The sequence below is a fragment of the Colius striatus genome, chromosome 5 (assembly GCF_028858725.1).
Source record: "Colius striatus isolate bColStr4 chromosome 5, bColStr4.1.hap1, whole genome shotgun sequence".
NCBI lineage: Eukaryota > Metazoa > Chordata > Aves > Coliiformes > Coliidae > Colius > Colius striatus.
Window position 1 is genome coordinate 8,646,401 of NC_084763.1, and position 19,902 is coordinate 8,666,302.

Below are 19,902 nucleotides of genomic sequence, written 5' to 3' on the forward strand. Positions count from 1 at the left end.
GAGATCCCAGGCCCTTTTGCTTTCCTGGGAGACCTGCAGACTGTTTTCCTCAAAGCACCAGGTGCCACTGAGCTGTCCTTCGTTAGTGTAGCAGCAGGTTTGCCCTGTGCGAGGCTGAAGTTGGCAGCAGCCACTGTTGATGCTGTAGAGAGAGAGGGAGCTGTCACCTTCTGGTTTTGGTACCAGATTTGTCCTTCCTCCCTTGTCAGGGTGTTTCCAGTTGTGAAGTGGAGCTTTTGTAAATTCTCCCAATTCCTTTGTGCCCCCACTGTGAAGAGGCTGGTACCAAGTGGAGCTCACATCACCACACGGTTCCTTGGTGCTGGGGACGTGGCCCTGACCTTCCCCAGCAGCTGCCTCAGCCGCTTTGCTGTGTCTCCATGTCTCACCACTCCTGCATTGTTCCTCTACAGAAACTCAGTCAATGCTGGGAAAGTCTGCTCCTTTCAGCAAACTCATTTCAAAAGCCATTTTATATGACTTTTACAAATAAAGACGAATGACAGATGGACAGAGGTGGGGGACTGAGGTCATAGAATTGTAACAGCTGGAAAAGGCCTTTAATATCAAGTCCAACCCCTCACCTCACACTGCCAAGGCCACCACTAGCCCATGTCCCTTAGCACCTCATCTGTGTCTTTTGACTATCTCCAGGGATGGGGACTCTACCACCTCCCTGGGCAGCCCATTCCAATGCTTAACAACCCTCTCAGTGAAAAAGTTCTTCCTCATCTCCAACCTAAACCTCCCCTGGTGCAACTTGAGCCCATTTCCTCCTGTCCTATCATTCATTACTAGGGAGAAGAAAATGACCCCCACCTCACTAGAACCTCCTGTCAGGTAGTTGCAGAGAGTGCTCATGTCTCCTCTCGGTCTCCTCCAGGCTAAACACCCTCAGCTCCCTCAGCTACTCCCCATCAGACTTGTGCTCCAGACCCTTCGTTGCCTGTCTCTGGACACACTCCAGCACCTCAATGTCCCCCTTGTAGTGAGGGGCCCAGAACTGGACACAGCACTTGAGGTGTGGCCTCACCAGTACCAAATACAGAGGGACAATGACTGCCACCAGGGTGCCCAGGTGGCCAAGAATGCCATCCTGGCTTGTACCAGAAACAGTGTGACCAGCAGTGATGGAAGGGACCTCAAGTCCAACCTCCTGCTAAAGCAGGTTCCCCTCCATCAGGTCACACAGGAACGTGTCCAGGCAGGTCTTGAAAACCTCCAGAGAAGGAGCCTCCACACCCTCCCTGGGCAGCCTGTGCCAGAGCTCCCTCACCTCAACACCAAAGAAGTTTTTCCCCGTGTAGGACTCCTGCAGCTCCGAATCCCTTCTCCAGCACTTGAGTGCCAGGCCCTGCGAGCGGTGCCAGGAGCACCAGGGGTCTCTGATGCTCCCCTCTGCCTGGGGAGGAGGGCAGGAAACCATCTATGCTGGAAACCAGGATGAGAGCCAGACAACAGATGAGTCAGGATGGAAGTACAGAGAGGTTTTGTCTAAGGTAAGAGAAAGCCCAAGGAAACAGCTAGAACAGCTGGGGGCTGTTCTAAGGAATGGTTCATTTTGAAGTGACCTAATAATATATTAGTGCCACATGAAGAAGTTCTTTGAGCTCTTTCCAGTATGCAGCTTAAAATGAGATTGGGTGTCTTTAATATACAGAGAGGAAAAGGTCTTTTGGCTTTGTTGAACAACTATGGACTTTACACAACTGAAAGTCTGTGTTAGACTTTCATTTCAGTTGGAAAAGACCTTTATAAGATCCACTCCAACTACTCACCTCACGCTGCCAAGGCCACCACTAACCCACATCCCTCAGCTCCACAGCTTTACAATAGCTCCAGGATGGGGACTGCCCCAGCTCCCTGGGCAGCCTGGGACAGGGGCTGACAACTCTCAGGGAAAACATTCTTCCCCAGCTCCAATCTAAACCTCCCCTGGCACAACTGGAGCCCATTCCCTTCCATCCTATCACTCGTTACTTGGGAGAAGAGACCAACCCCCACCTCACTACAGCCTCCTGTCAGATAGTTGCAGAGAGTGTTCATGTCTCCCCTCAGCCTCCTCTTCTCTAAACACCCCCATCTCCCTCGGCACTCCTCACCAGATTTGTGCTCCAGACCCTTCCCCAGCTTCGTTGCCCAACTCTAGACAAGCTCCAGCATCTTGATGTCTTTCTGAAGATCTCCACCAGCCTTTGCTGCTGTGCACAGGTGAGCTGAATCACCTTTCAGGAAGGACTACACTTCAGGAAGCATAAACCTGGACCAAATCAGTCCATTGGTGACAGGACATAGGAAACAGGAGCCAGCCTCACAAACCTTGTGCCCCTGAGGGGAGCCCAGACTGTGCCTGGTGCAGAGCCTTGTGCCAGGGGCTTTGCAAGAAGGGCTGTTTCTGTGGCACCTCCCTTGGTGCTGCTGGGGCCATGCAGCTACAGAAGGCTGCTGGGCCTTCTATCAAGAGACATCTGTACCTAGGGCTGCTGCATCAAGATGTATCAGCATCCTGAAATGGAACTGCTGCTGGGGTTTGCTCCTGCAGTGGAAGGAGGAAGCCAGACACTGCTGCAGCTTCTGGTCCATCATAACCCAGCCAATACTCTGGGGAACTCCAGAACCCATCAGGCTCACAAGCACCCCACCACACTCCAAGGACGTCACACACAACAAGCAAAAGCAGCTTTTTAAACCCAGTGAAACCCCCAAGAAGGTCAGGCCCTGCTGCTTCCCAGCAGGCAGCAACCAGGCACTTACCTCAGACTGATGCTTCAGGCCAGGCGAGCTCCACCAGCAGGTACTGCCCTCCTCCTCCCTCCAACCCTGCAGGACAAACCTTACTCCACAGCCTCTTTCTCTTCATCAAATCATCAGCCTCATTAACCTTCTCTACACTCACACAGGGGTCAGGAAAGCAGCCCACCCTAACAGGCAACTCATCATCACCCAAAGCAGGGGGCTGCTCCCTGCAGACCTCTCCCTGCACAGGTGCTTCTCCAGGCTTTGCTGTCTCTGCATTCCTTTACACCTGCAGCAGATTAAATGGGATCTGGCCCCTTCAAGTCTTATATTTACAGCTATAAAATCATTTCAGCCTATTTATGTCAGGGCAACACCACCAAACACTACTTGGTATAAGAGGGGGAGAGTGTTCTAGGGCATTTTACTGCTGCTCACCTCATGTGATATTTGAGTCTAAGGCATCCTCACCTGTACTTTGCAGCAGTCCAGGCACAGTGGCTTGGGGATCTGTTTAAGCCAAACTGGGGAAATTTAAGTGGAAAATTAAGGCCAAAGCAGCAGCAAAGATTCCAGAACAAAAGCTGGAGCTGATCTTCTTTAGTGGCCAGGGAGGAGGGCTGCACCTCCCCTCCTCAACAGGGAGCACGGAGCAAAGGAAGGCACGTGTTTGGTCTGATGCTCTGCACTCTCAGTCATTCACTAACCCCTTGGAGTATCAGCGCCACCTCCCCTGGTCTGAGAGTCACACCCAGACCGTTCCACCTTCCTCCAGGTTTAGTTTTGTGTGGAGTCAGCAGAGCTGTTTGAAATGTTCAGCTGTGTGCTTGCATGGGAACTCAGTTGCTGCTGCCTGAAATGAGACAGTATTTCACCAAGATAAAGGCTACAAGAACATGGCACCGTTTTGCTCTAAACCCCTCAGGTCCAACATCTCCTTTGGCATGGTGCTGCTGTCAGGGGCAGTTTTTCCCTCCACAGCCCAATGAATCATGCCAGAGAGCTTTCCCTTCCACTCAGCAGTGTCAGGGACAGAGGAACAAGGGCTTCTTCTATGAGATGCCCATCAGGAAGGAAAGCTAAAGGGCACTGGAGAAGTGGACCAAGTTCTGCAAGGGACAAGTTTCCAGCTCCTGAAGGCTTGTGTGCAGCCCGGTGCTGAATGCTGCACGCCAAACAGAGAGCCAAAGCCAAGCACCAGGGAGGCCTTCTGGGGCAAAATGCACCCTGGCAGGGGCATGAGGAGAGAGGAAGGGAAGGACGAGAAGCACCCACATCACCAGGGGGCTGTGGAGGGACAGGGCCTCTCCAGGAAACAACACTCAGGCCCCGCTTGAGGCCACGCAGGGACCATTTTCGGCGGCTGCTGCAAGGGCTCAACAGCATTTGTGACTTGCCAAGGACTTCCACGGTGTCTCTCTTTTTGGGGCCTCACCTACTCCATCGGTTTACAAGGAAACAAAGGAAAATGACTTCATCAACACTTACAAATGGCTACAGGGTGGGTGTCAGGAGGATGGGGCCACCCTTTTTTCGATGGTGCCCAGTGACAGAACCGGGGTTAATGGACATAAGCTGGAACACAAAGAGTTCCACTTGAACATGAGGAGAAACTTCTTTGGTGTTGAGATGAGGGAGCCCTGGCACAGGCTGCCCAGGGAGGGTGTGGAGGCTCCTTCTCTGGAGGTTTCCAAACCTGCCTGGATGCGTTCCTATGTGACCTGAGCTAGGTGGGACCTGCTTTAGCAGGGAGTTGGACCAGGTGATCTCTAAAGGGTCCCTTCCAACCCCACCATTCTGGGACTCCATGACTCTCTATAAACAGCCATCCCTTCCCCGCCAGGCTCGCAGCAGAGCCGCGTTTCAGCCAAGATCCTGCACAGTATTAAAAGTGGGCTTTATTTTCTGTACAATTCCCTCCCAATCTCCAGCCCTGGAAACGTCCATCCCGTCCCCAGATGTCTCCCCTGCCTCCGTCAGGCACCGCAGGAGCGTCCAGGAGGGGCAGAGGGCCAGCAGAAGGCAGCGCTGCCACTCCGCAGGCGCGGGGAGCGCAGCAGGCAGAGGCCTGGGAGCGGCGGCCGCGGCTCCCGTCACCGCTCGTTCCTGGCGTGGGAGTCGCTGCGTTCCACCATCACCCCGTTGCCGTTCCGCGGCGCCTCCTTCCTGCTCCAGTCCTTCTCCAGGTAAAACTCGGCGAGCACGGGGCAGTGGTCCGAAGCCACCCCGCCCCACGACCAGTTGTCGGGGATCCAGGGGTTGGTGAGACCCTCGCGCACCACAGCCCAGTGGCCTGCGTGGAAAGAGAAGGAGCGGGGACGAGGTCAGCCCCACTCTGCCCGCGGCTGAGGGGACGTGGCCTCACCAACAACGCTTCTCTACCTGTGAAAACCTTCTTCAAGCTCCGACTGATCCAGATGTTGTCCAGCGACTTGGAGCCTTGGGGGTTCTTGGTGCTGATGTTGGTGAAGGTGCCGGAAGGGACCAGGTGATGGAACTTCTCCTTCCTCAGGATGTCGTGGTCGCTGCTGTCCGGGGCCTGGTTGAAGTCTCCCAGGATGATCACGTCTCTTTCTCCTAGGAAACAAGAGAAGCAGAAATGAATGGGAGAGATGGATGTCTGCCCCTTCGGTGCCAGGAGCAGGGAGGATAAATGGGAGGAGGAAAATACAAATGCTGGATTGACTCCTGAAAGCAATGCTGTTCAAAGCCTTTTTTCCATGGCTCTTTACTCACAGCCGTTATCTTCCTGGTAACAGGAAGCACTTTTTCCCTGAGAGGGTTGTGAGCCCCTGTGCCAGGCTGCCCAGGGAGGTGGGGGAGCCTCCATCCCTGGAGGGAGCCCAAAGCTGTGTAGCTGAGGTGCTGAGGGCCATGGGTTAGTGGTGGGCTCAGCAGAGTGAGGGGAGGGCTGGGACTCCATGAGCTTAAAGGTCTTTTCCAAGTGAAATGATTCTGTGAGTCTAACACAAACCAGCCTGCAGACATTTCCTGCTGTTAAACCTCACCTCACTCGTGCTGGCACCCCTGACTTGTGAGTCACCAAAGGCAACAAACCCAAAGACAAGCAGCTCTGGTCTCTGAGGTTTTGGGAAGTCTTTGTAAGGTTATTTCCCCCTCTCCTTTTTCTGCACTAAACACATCCTGGCATCAACCCTGCCTGACACTGTTTCTTTGTGGATTTGCTTTAAGAGTTGAGGATCCTCTTGTGAGGCTCCCAGGAAGACACAACCTCATACACTCAGCTGTATACCCAAGTCCCAAAAGTGCAGTGCTAGTTCTACCCCTCAGCACTTAAGAAATCCCAAGGAGCAGCCTGCAAGCCCAATGGCAGAGGATGAGCTCACCAGAACACAGCCACTCCCTGTCCACAGCAGCTCTCCTCTGCCTGGCTGAGTGAGGCAACACTGCTCAACTGGGGATGTCTTGTGTTCTGGCTGGGGCTGGATTTGCAGAGACGCAAAGGGGATAACTCAAAAATGCTCGTCAGAAACATCCTGTCTTTGTGTGAATAGAAAATGAGCTCGGTTCTGTTTTATTCCCAACCCTAATGAAGTGAGAAAAAGAAACTCTGGACCCTAATCTTGTGTCCACAGTATGTGCTCTCCCTGCTCCCCAGCTGCTGATGGAGACATCCCTGCTGTGCCCTGGATTGTAGTCACAGACCCCTTACAGTTGGAAAAGACCTTTAAGACCATCAAGTCCAACCCCTCACCTCACAGAGCCAGGCCCAGCACTAAACTAACCCATGTCCCTCAGCACCTCATCTGTGTGTCCTTTGAATATCTGCAGGGGTGGTGACTCCACCACCTCCCTGGGCAGCCCATTCCAATGATTAATAACCCTCCCAGGGAAAAAGCTCTTCCTAATGTCCAATCTAAACCTCCCTTGGTGCAAACAACAAGAAGTGTGCTGCTGGACCTTGTGCTGACAAATAAAAGTCTGTTTGGGGATGTGAAGGCTGGAGGCAACCTTGGCTGCAGTAACCATGAGATAGTGGAGTTCAAGAAGGAGCAGGACACCGAGCAGGATTGTGACCCCGGACTTCAGGTGAGCTGACTTTGGCCTCTTCAAAGATCTGCTTGGAGGGTTCTCATGGGATAGGATCCTAGATGGTAGAAGTGCCCAAGAGAGCTGGTTCATCTTCAAGCACCAAGATCTGTGTGTCCTCACAAGTATAAAATCAGGAAAAGGAGGCAAAAGGCCTGCATGGCTGAAAAAAGAACTACTGGAACTACTCAAGGAGAAGAGAGAAATCTGTGCAAGGTGGAAAAAGGGCCTGGTTGCTTGGGAAGGTATGGGAACATCACCAGAGTATGCAGGGACAAAACTAGGAAGGCCAAAGCTCTTTTGGAGTTAAACCTGGCAAAGGGAGTAAAGGAAAACAAGAAGGGCTTTTACAAATACATCATCAGCACAAGGAAGATTAGGGAGAACATGAACCCTCTGCTGAACACGGAAGGCGCCTGGTGACAGAGGCTGCAGAGAAGGAACTACTGAGTGACTGGATGATCTTTAGAGGTCCCTTCCAACCCCTACCGTTCTGTGACTCTGTGATTCTGAATGCATCGCCAAAAATTATGCCCAAGCCGACCTCAGAGAGCTGAGCGAGCCTTTGTCTCTCAGAAGGCTTTTCCCTCCCCGGGCCCGAAGCGTGGGAGCAGCCGGGGCTCTCCCTTCAGAGGATCAGCCTCCTCGGGCTGTGCCGCTGCTGTGCCGGAGGCAGCCAGGAGAGGGGGCGCAGGCTCAACAACGAATCAACAGGGACCCTGCCAGCGTACGACTTACAAACCCCTTCAAAGCACGCTGCATGCTGAGATGCAGAGGGGCGATGAAAAGACAGTGGAGCTGTTTGTGGTGTCTGTGCCCTTTGCAAGCCGCAAATCACATTGGAAGTTGAATCACATTGGAGGGTTGTTTGTCTATAAAATGTTTGTGACTGTGGCCTTCCCACCTTTAAAAGCAAAACACAACTCCAAATCAGAACCTGAGCTATTTCAAGCTGCATCAGAACCCGAAAGAAAACCCACTGCTTGCCTAATGGGATGACAGTGCCTGCTGGGAGGCAGCAGAGTTTGCAGCTCTGCATGCACCTTGTTGCAAACACCCAAGATCTCTCACTTGGCAGGATCAGGGAGCCTGAGATGCCACTGCACAGTCTCAGTCCTTCAGGGGCTAATGCTTGCTTCATGGCCCAGGTAGCACTCAGCCCCTTCCATGCTTTCAGCTCAGCCAGAGAAGTGGGGAAAGGCCATTACAGAAACCTCTGGAGCACATCCTTGGGGGCTGGTGTTAAAAGATGACAGAGAGGCAGGGACCCTGACAGCAGTATCTTGATCCCACACAAGGTATGTTCCATTCTGTTTAGCAAACCCTCAAGCCTAATGCTCTTACATGAAAAAAAACTATGAAAGAACATACTTATGAGTGAAAATCTGAACTGACTGCTCTGTTCTGGACACTTTAGAAAGAGCAGAGGCTGAATGACCCAGCACCTGGACATGTGCTAGGCAGGAGGTGAGGAGCCAGCCTGTGGCACATCCAGGGAGAGAACTGCTCTGTTCTTCATCCAGTTCAACTTTTGCATGCAGAGTAAGTTGTCAGACAGAACAGGCTGGGCCATGTCAAAGAAGCTGAAATCCAACTTGCCATCAGAGAGGGAAAGGACTGCTTCTGGTCCCCTCTGACAGGTGCTACTGGGGCTCCCCATGACAGGGCAGCCCTGTGCTAAGCAGGAAAAGCAGGGCAACATCAATTGCTGAGATACCCACCAACTCCATCTCCCCTGGTCCTGGCTTGCCCTCAGCCCTGTCTGCCTCCCCAGATCCCCACAGCAGCAGGAAGGAAAGGGGCAAACCTGCCTGGATCTGCACCCCTGAGCCCCTCAGCTGAGGCAGGGAGCATGAGCTGCAGCTCTCAGAGCTCTCACGGATCAGCCCCAAGGGCTCTTGGACAAACTCAGCAACGGTTCCAGAAGAATTGATGCCCCTGCCCATAATGAGAGATGTCAACAGCAAAACCTGCAGTCACGGTGTTACAGCTACAATCAGATTGGGGAGGAGGGGAGGAAGGAAAATTTAGACAATGCTACTGGTGCTGTGCTGTGATTTTCCTCTTTTGGAGGAAAGATGAGTTTGAGGCTGGCAGGACTTGTTCCTCCTCCTCTTCCTCAGGACTGGGCATCCCCTGGATGAGTTCCCATGTGACCTGCTCTAGGTGGCCCTGCTCTGGCAGGGGAGTTGGACTGGATGATCTGTCAAGGTCCCTTCCAGCCCTTAAGGTTCTGTGATTCTGTGATCCTCAGCTGATGCAATCCAGTCCTCTTCTTCATCCTCCTCCAGCAGGTTACATTAGGAAGTGCTCCCTCACCAACCCAGCCTTTGCTGCAGAGGTCCCTCCCACAGACTCTGCTGTCCCAGGGGGACCCAGAGGCTCTGCCTGGTGGGACGTGATGGCAGACAGCCCTTGGCACAAAGCCACGTCTCCCACTGCCCCTCAGGGCTGCTCCCACACCGTGGCACTGAGGCCCACAACAACCCTGCTCCTTGGGTGAGGAGAAAGGCCAGTCTGTCTGCAAACACCCTGCAGGGACTTTCAGCAGTGCCTGTGTGTGGCTCTGGGCCAGCAAAGCAAAGCTCTGCCTAACTCAGCCCTGTGCCAATGCAGCCTGCTGAGGGACTCTCAGTGCCTGCAGAAGTCTGCAGTGCTGACATCTGCCTTCCTGCAGGAACTGGGAAACCCTCCTGTGCTCTGTAGCAGTCCAAAGAGACACCTGCAGGACACCTGCCCTGACTTGCCCATGCCCACAGTGAGTCACTTCAACAGACCTTTAAACCCCTAAATCCTTCCTGGAGAGAGTGAGAAGCAGATGATGACAAAGATGTGATGGTACATCAGCCGCTAAGAAGCTTCCTACCTGCTCTCAGAGGTCTTCCAAGCCCAATGCATGGGTAACCCATGGGGTATGTCCAAGCTGGGTGGGAGGAGAAGATTAAGCCAACAGCCTGGTCCCCAGGTCCAAGCACCACCAGCACATCTAGAACAGCACGTGTGTGCTGCCCACAGTCACCACACTCAAGATAAACTGGTGGAGCTCTTGAGAGAAGGCAAAACGGCTACTGCAAAGAGTTAGCTACGAGTGGCCAGCAGCCACCAAGTCTCTCCAGTGCTGCTGAAGGGAAAGAGGGGCAAAAAAGAAACCAGGGCCCACTGGTGTGATGGGAGAAACAGGGAGACACTAGTGCTCTGCAGTACAGGAGGCTGTGAAGAGTGACCAAATCTCAGATGCTCATGTGCCTCTATATACAAATGAAGGATGACAGAGTAGGTGTCTGCTGGCCAAAAGGGAGCAGAAACTCAAATTTACTGCAGTACCCACAGTCCAACCAGCTCCTGTTACTCATCTTTTATGGATGAGATTGGAGGAGATTGAAGGATGGCAGTGACTTTAAGCACAACATTCATTCTGGCAGCGTAATCCAGTACTTCAAAGGAACGCATGTGCACTACCGTTTGTTTAGGAAGCAAGAGCTGCATCCCACAAGTTTGGAGGAATGGGAGTATTTTCTTTTGTGAAAGGCTAAGCCAAGAAGAAGTATGCTCCAGTAACAGCTGCCTCCCCTATGAAAACACAAACGTGTCATAAAGAGAAGCCCTAACGCTGAGAGTCTCCGTTTAGACGCAGCGGAAACGAAGAGCTGCACGTTTCTCTGCCTCTCAGTTCGGCCTCTGGGGATTAAAACAAAGGAACCTTTTGTTTACTTTCCTCCTTTCCAATTTCAAGGTAGGTGGATAAATACTTAAACCAGTAGCACTTAAAAATAGCTCTGGCTGCTCCTTGCAGCTCCAACAGAAACACAACAGGACACGCATAAAGCCTGCAAATACCTCTTGTGTTACACAAGAGGGATATTAATGCTCCCAAGTGACCAACCTTGCTAAACTTGGTCAACAACCTTGTAACCCTTTTGCATCTTTGTTAAGCAGTAACCAAAGGGCTCCATTTCTCTGTTTGTCTAAGGAGATCTGCAACACTTAGAATGTGAAACGTGCTGTTGTGCTTCCCGGAAAACCGAACTGAATTTGCCAGCTTCAACGCAAGGAGCTGGCTGTTAACGTTGCACAAGCTCAGGTCTAAAGTCTAGTGTCCTTCATGCTGGTGTAAAAGCAGAGCAATTTATCTGAAAGCAATGAAATTATCCTTCCTGCGACACCCAGGTAGCAAAGCAGGATTTGGGCTCTTTTCTGCTTGGCAGCCCATCTCCTGATTCGCACCGGCTTTCCCAACACGCTTCCAGCTGTCCAAAAAAGTAAATACATGGAATCTATTGCTTTGGGAGAAAACAAACCCCATTAAAAATGGAAAGAAAAAAGCCATTGGGAACTGGGGCTGTTTAGTCTGGAGGAGACTGTGGGGGGAGCTCATTAATAGTTACAAATATCTCAATGGTGGGTGTCAGGAGGTTGGGGCAGCAGTTTTTTCAATGGCATCTAGCAAAAGGACAGGGGGTAATGGGATAAAACTAGAATACAAAAAGATACCATCTGTGAGAAGCTGACCTCACAGGTGCTCAGTGCTGCCCTTTCCCTACAGAAGAAAGCACCATATTTGCCAACCTCCATGTAGGAGAAGTTTTGAGAGTTGTTAGTTTCTCATGTTTCCATTCACTAGCGGAGTTTTCTTCACGTACCTCATGAGATGGACTCACTTTGCAGAAGGACAAGGGGTAATGGGATGAAGCTGGAACACAAAAAGTTCCATTGAAACATAAGGAAAAACTCTTTCCCTGTTGAGGTGAGGGAGCCCTGGCACAGGCTGCACAGGGAGGGTGTGGAGGCTTCTTCCTTGGAGATCTTCAAGACCCACCTGGACATGTTCCTGTGTGACCTGATCTAGGTGACCCTGCTTCTGCAGGAGGGTTGGACTGGATGATCTCTAAAGGTCCCTTCCAACCCCTACCATTCTATGATCCTATCATTAAGCTTTGTTCTCATACCAAGTAGATGTTGCTTCTACAAAGGACTTAAAATAAGGCATTAGCCTGGGTGTCTCGTCTTCTTGGTTTCTTTGGCTGAACTTGCACTTCACACTGGCATAAAATCAGGAGGAGCTTCCTTTGAAAGGAATGGTGTCAAAGCCAGCAGCATCCTCCACGCTGTCTATGTTATTTAGGAAAGACAATGAGGAAGGGGCAAAGCACATTTGCCACGCCTGATGCAAACACAAACAGCGGTAACAGCAGCTGCCAGGCCAATGAGATCTGTGAGACTCACACTGAGATGGATCACACTCTGGTTCTTTTGCAATTCCTTTGGATCAGATAAAGCTGTCCAGCTGGCAGCAGCCCATGTGCCCTACCTTTCAGAGTCTCCTGCAAAGTGTGAGCGAAGGCCGCCAGTTTGTGGCTGTCGTGGTTCTTGCTGGCACTGTCCCCCGGTGAAGGCGACAAGGCCAGGTGGAGGTTAACCAGTGTGAGGTCATTCATCCCAACCTGTGGCAGAGAGGAGGAGGGGGCAGAATCAGTGCCATTACAGACAGGGCATGAGGAGTCCCAAAGCAGAACCACGTGCCCTGCTGCCAGGGATCTGGTAGCGAGCGGAACTCGCTTGGCTCTGTGCGTGGTGCGTCTCAGCTGTACTCGGCTTTGGGAGGAAGGAGGGGAAGGTGTTTCGCAGCTCTGTTTGCAAGAACATGACACCCTTGCAGTTCTGGGGACACCACCACTGTTGCAGAAAGAAGCTGTCTGCTTATGAAAATCAGTTTATGCAAAACCAGTTGTTAATGAGCTGCAAATAATGTCATGGCCATTACACGGGCTAATTACGACTCTCCTGGGATTAGTGGTGGCCTGTCGCTGAAATTAAGAAACTTAATGTACCTTGAAAGGGGCTGTTGGCTCCCTGCCATCTTCTGCTTACCTTCTGGGACTCCCTTTGTCATGTGGCATGAGCAATACCTACTCCTAATAGTGCCCTGCTCACATTGTTTATTAGTTCTCAATGGTTTTTAATATAATCATTTCATGAATGTTTCTCTCTTAAGCGTCACCAGAGGTGCCAAGTGCCCCAAACTGCATCTCTGCATCACAGCCTGTGCAGAGAAGGGGGCTGCTGTATGACAAGAGTTTCCAGAATGCATCATGCTCTTTTAGAGGGGTTCAGCCAGGTGAAAAAGCTTTATAATGGAAATTCTGCAGTGTGCCAGTGACATGTGAGGGATCAGCCCGAGTCTCTCAGGAGCCTTCTAGAGATATACAGCTCTCCATTCTGCCTACACTTGCCCCTCTCCACACACAGTTCATGGCACTGAAAAGAGTCACAGGCCTGCAGCTGGCTGCTGCTGGATATGTCCCTCATCCTTGCTGTGTCCACTTGGTAAAAGCAGAACAAGGAGACTAGTGACTTCTGGCACTCTCTCAGCGGCCGTGGATGCTACCGAAGATCCGCTGACCCTCACATGCCCAAATGCTCCCTTGTAGCAAGGCTTGCACCCCCAGGAGCAAGGGAAAAGACTGACTGGCCATCTGCCAGACCCTTAAAGCCCCCATATGGACAAGCCTCATGGCCTCAACCATGAGACAGTGCTGAAGTGATGAGATGGGTTAGAGCCTAGTGCAAATTATTATGTGGTAGAAGAGTGTATGTCCTTCCAGCTTCTTATCCCAATTCTGTAATAAAGGCTCAAGAGCACTTACCTTGAAATGTGCAAGGTAGGGGTGAGGGTACGAGTGCTTCCCGTTGCCATTCGTCTGGGCACTCTCCTGAGATGAAGCATCTTTCAGTTCGATGCCAGCTGTTGAATCCCAGAGGAAGCCAGAATATTCAACTCCCTGGAATCAACAAAAAACCCAAACAACAAAAAAAGAGTGAACAGCTAGTGGTAAGAAGCTAAAAACCAATCATTCTGCCTCAATCCAACCCCCCCGATGAAATCTTCACTCGTGACTTTCAGTGCCATTGTTTCTCTTGGCAGTGGTGTACATCACTCAGAGGAAACCAAGAGTTGTCTGTCCAACCCTGAGCTCAGTGCCTCATCATCTCACTGGGTGACTGTGAGGCTTGCAGTGGTGATGCTGAACACAGCTGTTCCTGCTCCGCACGCCAGGCACCAGCTCACACATTTCTGTCGCTGGCAACCTAAAAAGATCCAGCTCCTCGAGTCTCTTGGCATGAAATCTGGTCTAGACCTCTCAGCTCTCTCTCATCTTCTCTCTTTTCCAGCTCAAATAGTTCATACTCTCTGCTCCTTTCAGCTCTGGTGCTATCATCCTGCGTGGGGGTTTTAAATTACTTTGGAACATAAGACTGCATCAAGAAGAGTGTGGGCAGCAGGTCGAGGGAGGCCCTGCTCCCCCCCTCTACCCTGTCCTGGTGAGGCCTCATCTGGAGTCCTGTGGCCAGTTCTGGGGTTCTGAGTTCAAAAGAGACAAGGAACTACTGGAGAGAGTCCAGTGGAGGGTCACCAAGTTGATGAGGGGACTGGAACGTATCTCTGACGAGGAAAGGCTGTTAGACCCGGGTCTGTTCAGCCCAGAGAAGGCTGAGGGAGGACCTTATGAATGCTTATGAATACCTAAAGGGTGAGTGTCGAGAGGATGGGGCCAGTTTGTTTTCTGTGGTGCCCAGGGACAGGACAAAAGGTAACAGGCAGAAGCTGGAACCCAAGAAGTTCCATGGGAACATGAGGAGAAACCTCTTTGGTGTTCAGGTGAGGGAGCCCTGGCACAGGCTGCTCCTTCTCTGGAGGTTTCCAAACCTGGACACATTCCTGTATAATCTGATCAAGTGGAACCACTCACTACATGTCAGGTTTTAGTTCCTCTTTCTACCCCACAACAACATCCAATAACAACTGCAGCATGAGGACGACCCCATCCAGCATCACCAAGCTCAAGCCCAAGGAGGACCTTACTGTAAAACTTATAAGTGCCCTTAAAAGAAAAAGAAGAGAGTTTTTCCTTGGGAGAGATTGCTTTGGGGCACCATTAGTGGTGTCTGGCCCAATGTTGCACTACCTTGGATACTGTCACGGGTAGCAGGTGCAGCTATAAGCAAAGTAGCTCAGTGCAGTACATATAACTATCCCCATGGCAGAAGATGCTGCAGGGAAAAGCACAGTGCAGCACGGTGCAGATTCCAGACAGAGGGCACAGCATTTAAGCACCTGTGCAGAGCACTGTGGGTTAGAGGTGAGATAAGCTGCTCTTCTAGATGAGGATGGCAGGCTGCAGAGCCCCTCTGCAGGGTCTTCACTAGAAAATGAGGAAAACAGGGAGCCCTTCCAAATGCCAGACGGTGCTGCACTAGGGAACAAGCTCAGCTGACTGGCACAAAACAAATTCAGAAATACTGCAGCCTGACAGGGACAAATCCAAGGACTCTGTCCTACTGTGTACCCTTTCTTCTGCATTTCTCTACTGTTTTTATCCACCATGCCACCAATCACAGAATGTTAAGGGCTGGAAGGGACCTCTAAAGATCATCCAGTCCAACTCCCCTGCCAGAGCAGGACCACCTAGAGTAGGTCACACAGGAACTCATCCAGGTGGGTTTGAATGTCTCCAGAGAAGGAGACTCAACAACCCATCCGGGCAGCCCCTTCCAGTGCTCCCTCACTTGAACAGTGAAGAAGTTTTTCCTGTGTTTCTTTGGAACCTCTTCTGTTCCAGCGTGTACCCGTCGCCCCTTGTCCTATCATTGGCCATCACTGAGAACAGCCTGGCTCCATCCTCCTGACATTCATCCTTTATGTATTTGTAAACATTAATGAGGTCACCCCTCAGTCTCTAAGCTAAAGAGCCCCAGCTCCCTCAGCCTTTCATCAGATGGGAGATACTCCACTCCATCATCTTTGTGGCCCTGTCCTGAGCTCTCTCCAGCAGTTTCCTTCTTGAACTGAGGGGCCCAGAGCTGGACACAATATTCCAGCTGCAGTCTCACGAGGGCAGAAGAGAGGAGGAGGAGAACACATACCTTCCTCCTTACAAGTCTGACACAGGCTAAGGAAAACAATTCTCCCAAAAAATGAGCCACACAGTTGAACTGAAAGCTACAGCAACAGTCAGCTTAAAATGCAAGAGATGTGAGCCTCGCCAACAAGGATTTGCAAAACGTTTTGCCTTGAACATTCAAAATATGTCCTTGGTTAGAAGGGGAAAAAGGAAAAAAAAAAAAAGAGAAGTGCAAAGCCAAAGTTCAGACCTGGGGGATTAATGTACCTTGTGTAGCTGGCCTGAGGGTTTTTCGGAAACAACACCCTTCCAACATCCTCTAGGGCCCTTCCACTTGCGGATGTTTGGCAGCGTCGGCTGGTTCAGCTCCACACAAAACTGGGGAGAGAGGAAAGGGAAGGAAATTACAAAAAAATAATAAAAAAGAGATCAGCTTTGTAGTCTTTTTAAAAAAAAAACCCAACCCTGCAAACTGAAGCATGCAGCGAGGCCACGGCGAGAGACACGGCACAGCACAGGCTGTGCTCTCCGCCTCCCCGCAGGCCGCCAAGGAGGTGGTCTGGGCCCCAGCCCAGGCTGCCTCACCCCCCCAGCTGGATGTTATTCACAGATACATGAAAAATTAAAATAACTCAGTGCAAATGCTGCAAGTAGAACGTTTGGGTGGGTTTTTTTCCCCCTCCAAAGCTACTTGTTTGACTGGAAAAGGGTTTTCTCTGTGCTTCTCGATGGCAGGAAGGCCCTGCAGCCTCCACTTCAGCGCCAAGGCTGCTGGCACGACACAAGAGGAAGGGTAGAGGCCAAGCTCAATGGCTTTTGGGGTGAAGGCTCCTCTGACATCACACCAGGGACACATGCCTGAGTCTCTGTGCATGAAGGGATTGGCTGTGTGCCTGCAGATGTTCTACTTGTCACTGGAGAAACTGTGTTTAAACGCAGAGGATTTCACAGTCAAAGAGTATCCTCAGACAAAATCTTGTATCCAGGAGGTCCCTCCAAACCAAGCAGCAACTTAAGGAAGAAGGATTTTCAAGGTAATCAATAACCTCTTGTCAACAGTGACTCTTTGCAGGGGAACATGCCACACATAGTTCAAAGAGCCAGAGTGATAAACTGCATGGATACAAGTGTGTCCTATGTGGGTATCAGCAAAAGGATGAGATGGTTTTCTTGTGTTTCTTTTGCCTTTCGATTCAAAACCAAAAATCAAACCCTGCTCTTTCACTAACTTGCCCTGGAGGCTGAAGCTGTACGAATTGACTTCTCAGAGATTCGTAATGGTTGGAAAAGGCCTTTAAGATCAAGTCCAACCCCTCACCTCACACTGCCAAGGCCACCACTAACCCATGTCCCTCAGCACCTCATTTGTGTCTTTTGAATATCTCCAGGGATGTTGACTCCACCACCTCCCTGGGCAGCCTAACAACCCTCTCTGTGAAAATGTTCTTCCTCATCTCCAATTTAAACCTTCCCTGGTGCAACTTAAGGCCATTTCCACTTGTCCCATCTTTCCTTAATGGGGATAAGAGACCGACTCCCACCTCACTACAACTTCCTTTGAGGTAGCTGAAGAGAGTGATCATATCTCCTCAGTCTTCTCTTCCCTGTGCTAAATAACCACAGCTCCCTCAGCTGCTCCTCATACGACTTGTTCAGATACATGCAAAACAGCAACACTTTTTTTTTTTGGCATCAGAAGAGTGAGAGTCATTTTGGCTGCACACCCAAAGCAAAAGTGCTCAGCACATCATTTACGTGTTGTGTGCAATGCAGAGATTGGCCAGGGATTCTTAGGGAAGACATCACATTCACACACAGTGTTCCTGCTCGTTCTACACCTTAGAGCAGTGCTGGGGCTGGGCTGCTTCATGGCACCAGGAGGCAACACAGGGTATCTGCATGGCCTGGGAACTGACCTCTGCTCTCAGCTCTCCGCCCAGGCACTGCCCTAATCATAGAACCATTTCAGCTGGAAGAGACCTGTAAGATCATCAAGTCCAGCCTTTGTCCCAGCCCTATAAACCATTAGACCATTTCCTACAACATCCACCTGGCTCTGAAACCCCTCCAGGGACAGTGACTCCAGCACCTCCCTGGGCAGCTGTTCCAATGCCTGACAACCCTTTCAGGAAAGAAAGTCCTCCTGAGATCCAGCCTGAACCTCCCCTGGCACAACTTCTGGCTGTTTCCTCCTGTTCTATTGCTTGTTACTAGGGAGAACAGACTGACCTCCACCTTGCTACAGCCTCCTTTCAGGTAGTTGTAGAGAACAGCAGCCGTCACTCGTTCCTGGTGTCTTTCTGATGATTTTAAACAGTATGAATTTGGTGAATGAGTTTTGTGACAGTTAAATAACTTGAACCAGCTAAAAAAAACCCAGCATGGTTGAAATTAGGAGTTGGACTGTAACCTCACACAAGAGTTAACTTATCTCTGGGTTGCAGCTGCCTAGAAAGTGCAGCCAGCACAAAGCATATGACAGGGCTGAATAAATCTTACAGAAACTATCACTTTATTAAAAAGAACATCTGCAGTCAACCAGTTTCAATATTTTGTGTCCTCCAAATGGAAGACTTTTTTTTTTTAAGGCCTTGATTTAACCTTGCTCAAACCAAGAGATGACAAATACCGTTACACATCGTGTTCAGAAAAATGCCATCAGCTCGGTCTGGGTGCACTTGCAGCAATGGAGAATTTGGCATGCAGCAGCTGAGTTGAATATGTGCTCGTTTTCCAGGGCTTCCAGGCACACAGATTGTGAAGCTTAGGCCATGGATTTTGGTGGTTTTTTTCTGGTGTGAGAAAGGCATTTCTCAAATCATGTTTTTCTGCCCACAAAACCCAACGTCAAACCACATGATGCTTTCTCTCATACAGAAAAAATATACAGACAAGCTTCTAGCCCACCTTGGGAAGGAAAAAAAAATGCCTTTCCTCCTTTGCAAAACTAAGTTAGAACCACACCAATCCCTTTGAGGAGTTCTTCAAGTGGGAAGGAAAGAGTGAATTTAAACTCTCAGTCAATCAGAACAAGTTTGGCTTTTTCCCCCAAATCCTCCTAAGGAAAAAAGTTCTACTTCTTTATTTTCTCTCGAGCCTCTCAGGCTGCAAGTTTCTTAAAATTCAATGAGCTGCTTTATTGAATCCTGCAAGCAGCGAGTCAAAACTCTCTCACATACCATAATGCCAAGAGCACTAGGGCTTCTTGACAAGGATGGCCCTGCGTCTCTCCTGCAGCTGGGTGCTGCTTTCTGGGGGACAGGCAGTGCTACCAGGGAGCAGTAACATGCAGCACCAGGCTCCAGGCATGCTCTAGGCAAAAAGCAGCCCATGCCCCTGAAAGGTCAAACTCCTTGTGCCAGGTACCTGCCCATTTGGTGTGCAAGGCACCAACACCCTGGGAATGAGGACAAGTCCTGTGTCCTTTGCTTATCATCAAAACATCCTTTTGCCATGAAGGGAGGACCCAGAGATGTAATTGCTCTTTGTCCACCCTGATAAGGAGTTGGTGTCTGGAGTCAGCCTCTCCAGAAGCAGAGACAGGCACAGGAATGAGCCTATGGCTGACACTGGAAAAGAACAGCAGGCAGTTGGAAGAAGCTGGAGAAATGCACAGTTGAGGAGGGATCAGAGAGGGGAAGGCAATGGGTCTTGGACTAATTTGGGAGAAAGGAGAAGAATATATGTTGGAGATCAGAGAGGAGTTACAGACTCCCCAGGGCACTCCAAGCACTGCCAGCAAGAGCCCTTAATCCATTCATTAAGTGGAATTTCTGCCAGTGTAGCAGCTCTGCACACTAGGAGAGCTGCCAGCGAGCATCCTGCAGTGGCTGAGGAGCACATCTCACCACCTCTTGTCCAGGATGCCCTGGTTAATCTTTGCTTTCTTTTGGGGTGCTGTTTGTGCAACCAGTCCCATAACATGCACAGCAGGGTCACCTTTCCCTGATGACAACACCACTCTGTACTGAACATCTTTGCTTCTCAAGTGTTACTCCTGTAATAACAGCCCTGGGGACCACACTGAGTCAGTGTCCACCCTTGAGGTGAGCATCTTCTGCTCAAAAAGAGGAAACTAAATGTGATCCAAGAAAACAATGTCTTAGAGCTTAATAAATTACACATCCTTATTAGCCAGAGGTTCCTCTGCGGAGGAACCTCTTGCTTCAGACATGGAGTCAGAGCAGAGGCTGCAAGGAGGGCAAGGAGAGAAGGA

The 19,902-nt window shown here is 50.6% G+C and overlaps 1 protein-coding gene across 1 annotated transcript in view; it reads right to left on the reverse strand.

The window, feature by feature from the left end:
- Nucleotides 1–4,638: 4,638 nt before the first annotated feature.
- EEPD1 (endonuclease/exonuclease/phosphatase family domain containing 1) overlaps nt 4,639–19,902 on the reverse strand; it is a 65,678-nt gene continuing 50,414 nt past the window's right edge. The window contains exons 3-7 of the mRNA XM_061996911.1: nt 15,954–16,064; nt 13,431–13,565; nt 12,095–12,227; nt 5,119–5,313; nt 4,639–5,029 (exon numbers count right to left, since the gene is read on the reverse strand). Coding sequence (XP_061852895.1) covers nt 4,830–5,029; nt 5,119–5,313; nt 12,095–12,227; nt 13,431–13,565; nt 15,954–16,064 — 774 coding nt within the window. The 3' untranslated portion in view covers nt 4,639–4,829. The remainder of the gene's footprint in view (nt 5,030–5,118; nt 5,314–12,094; nt 12,228–13,430; nt 13,566–15,953; nt 16,065–19,902) is intronic.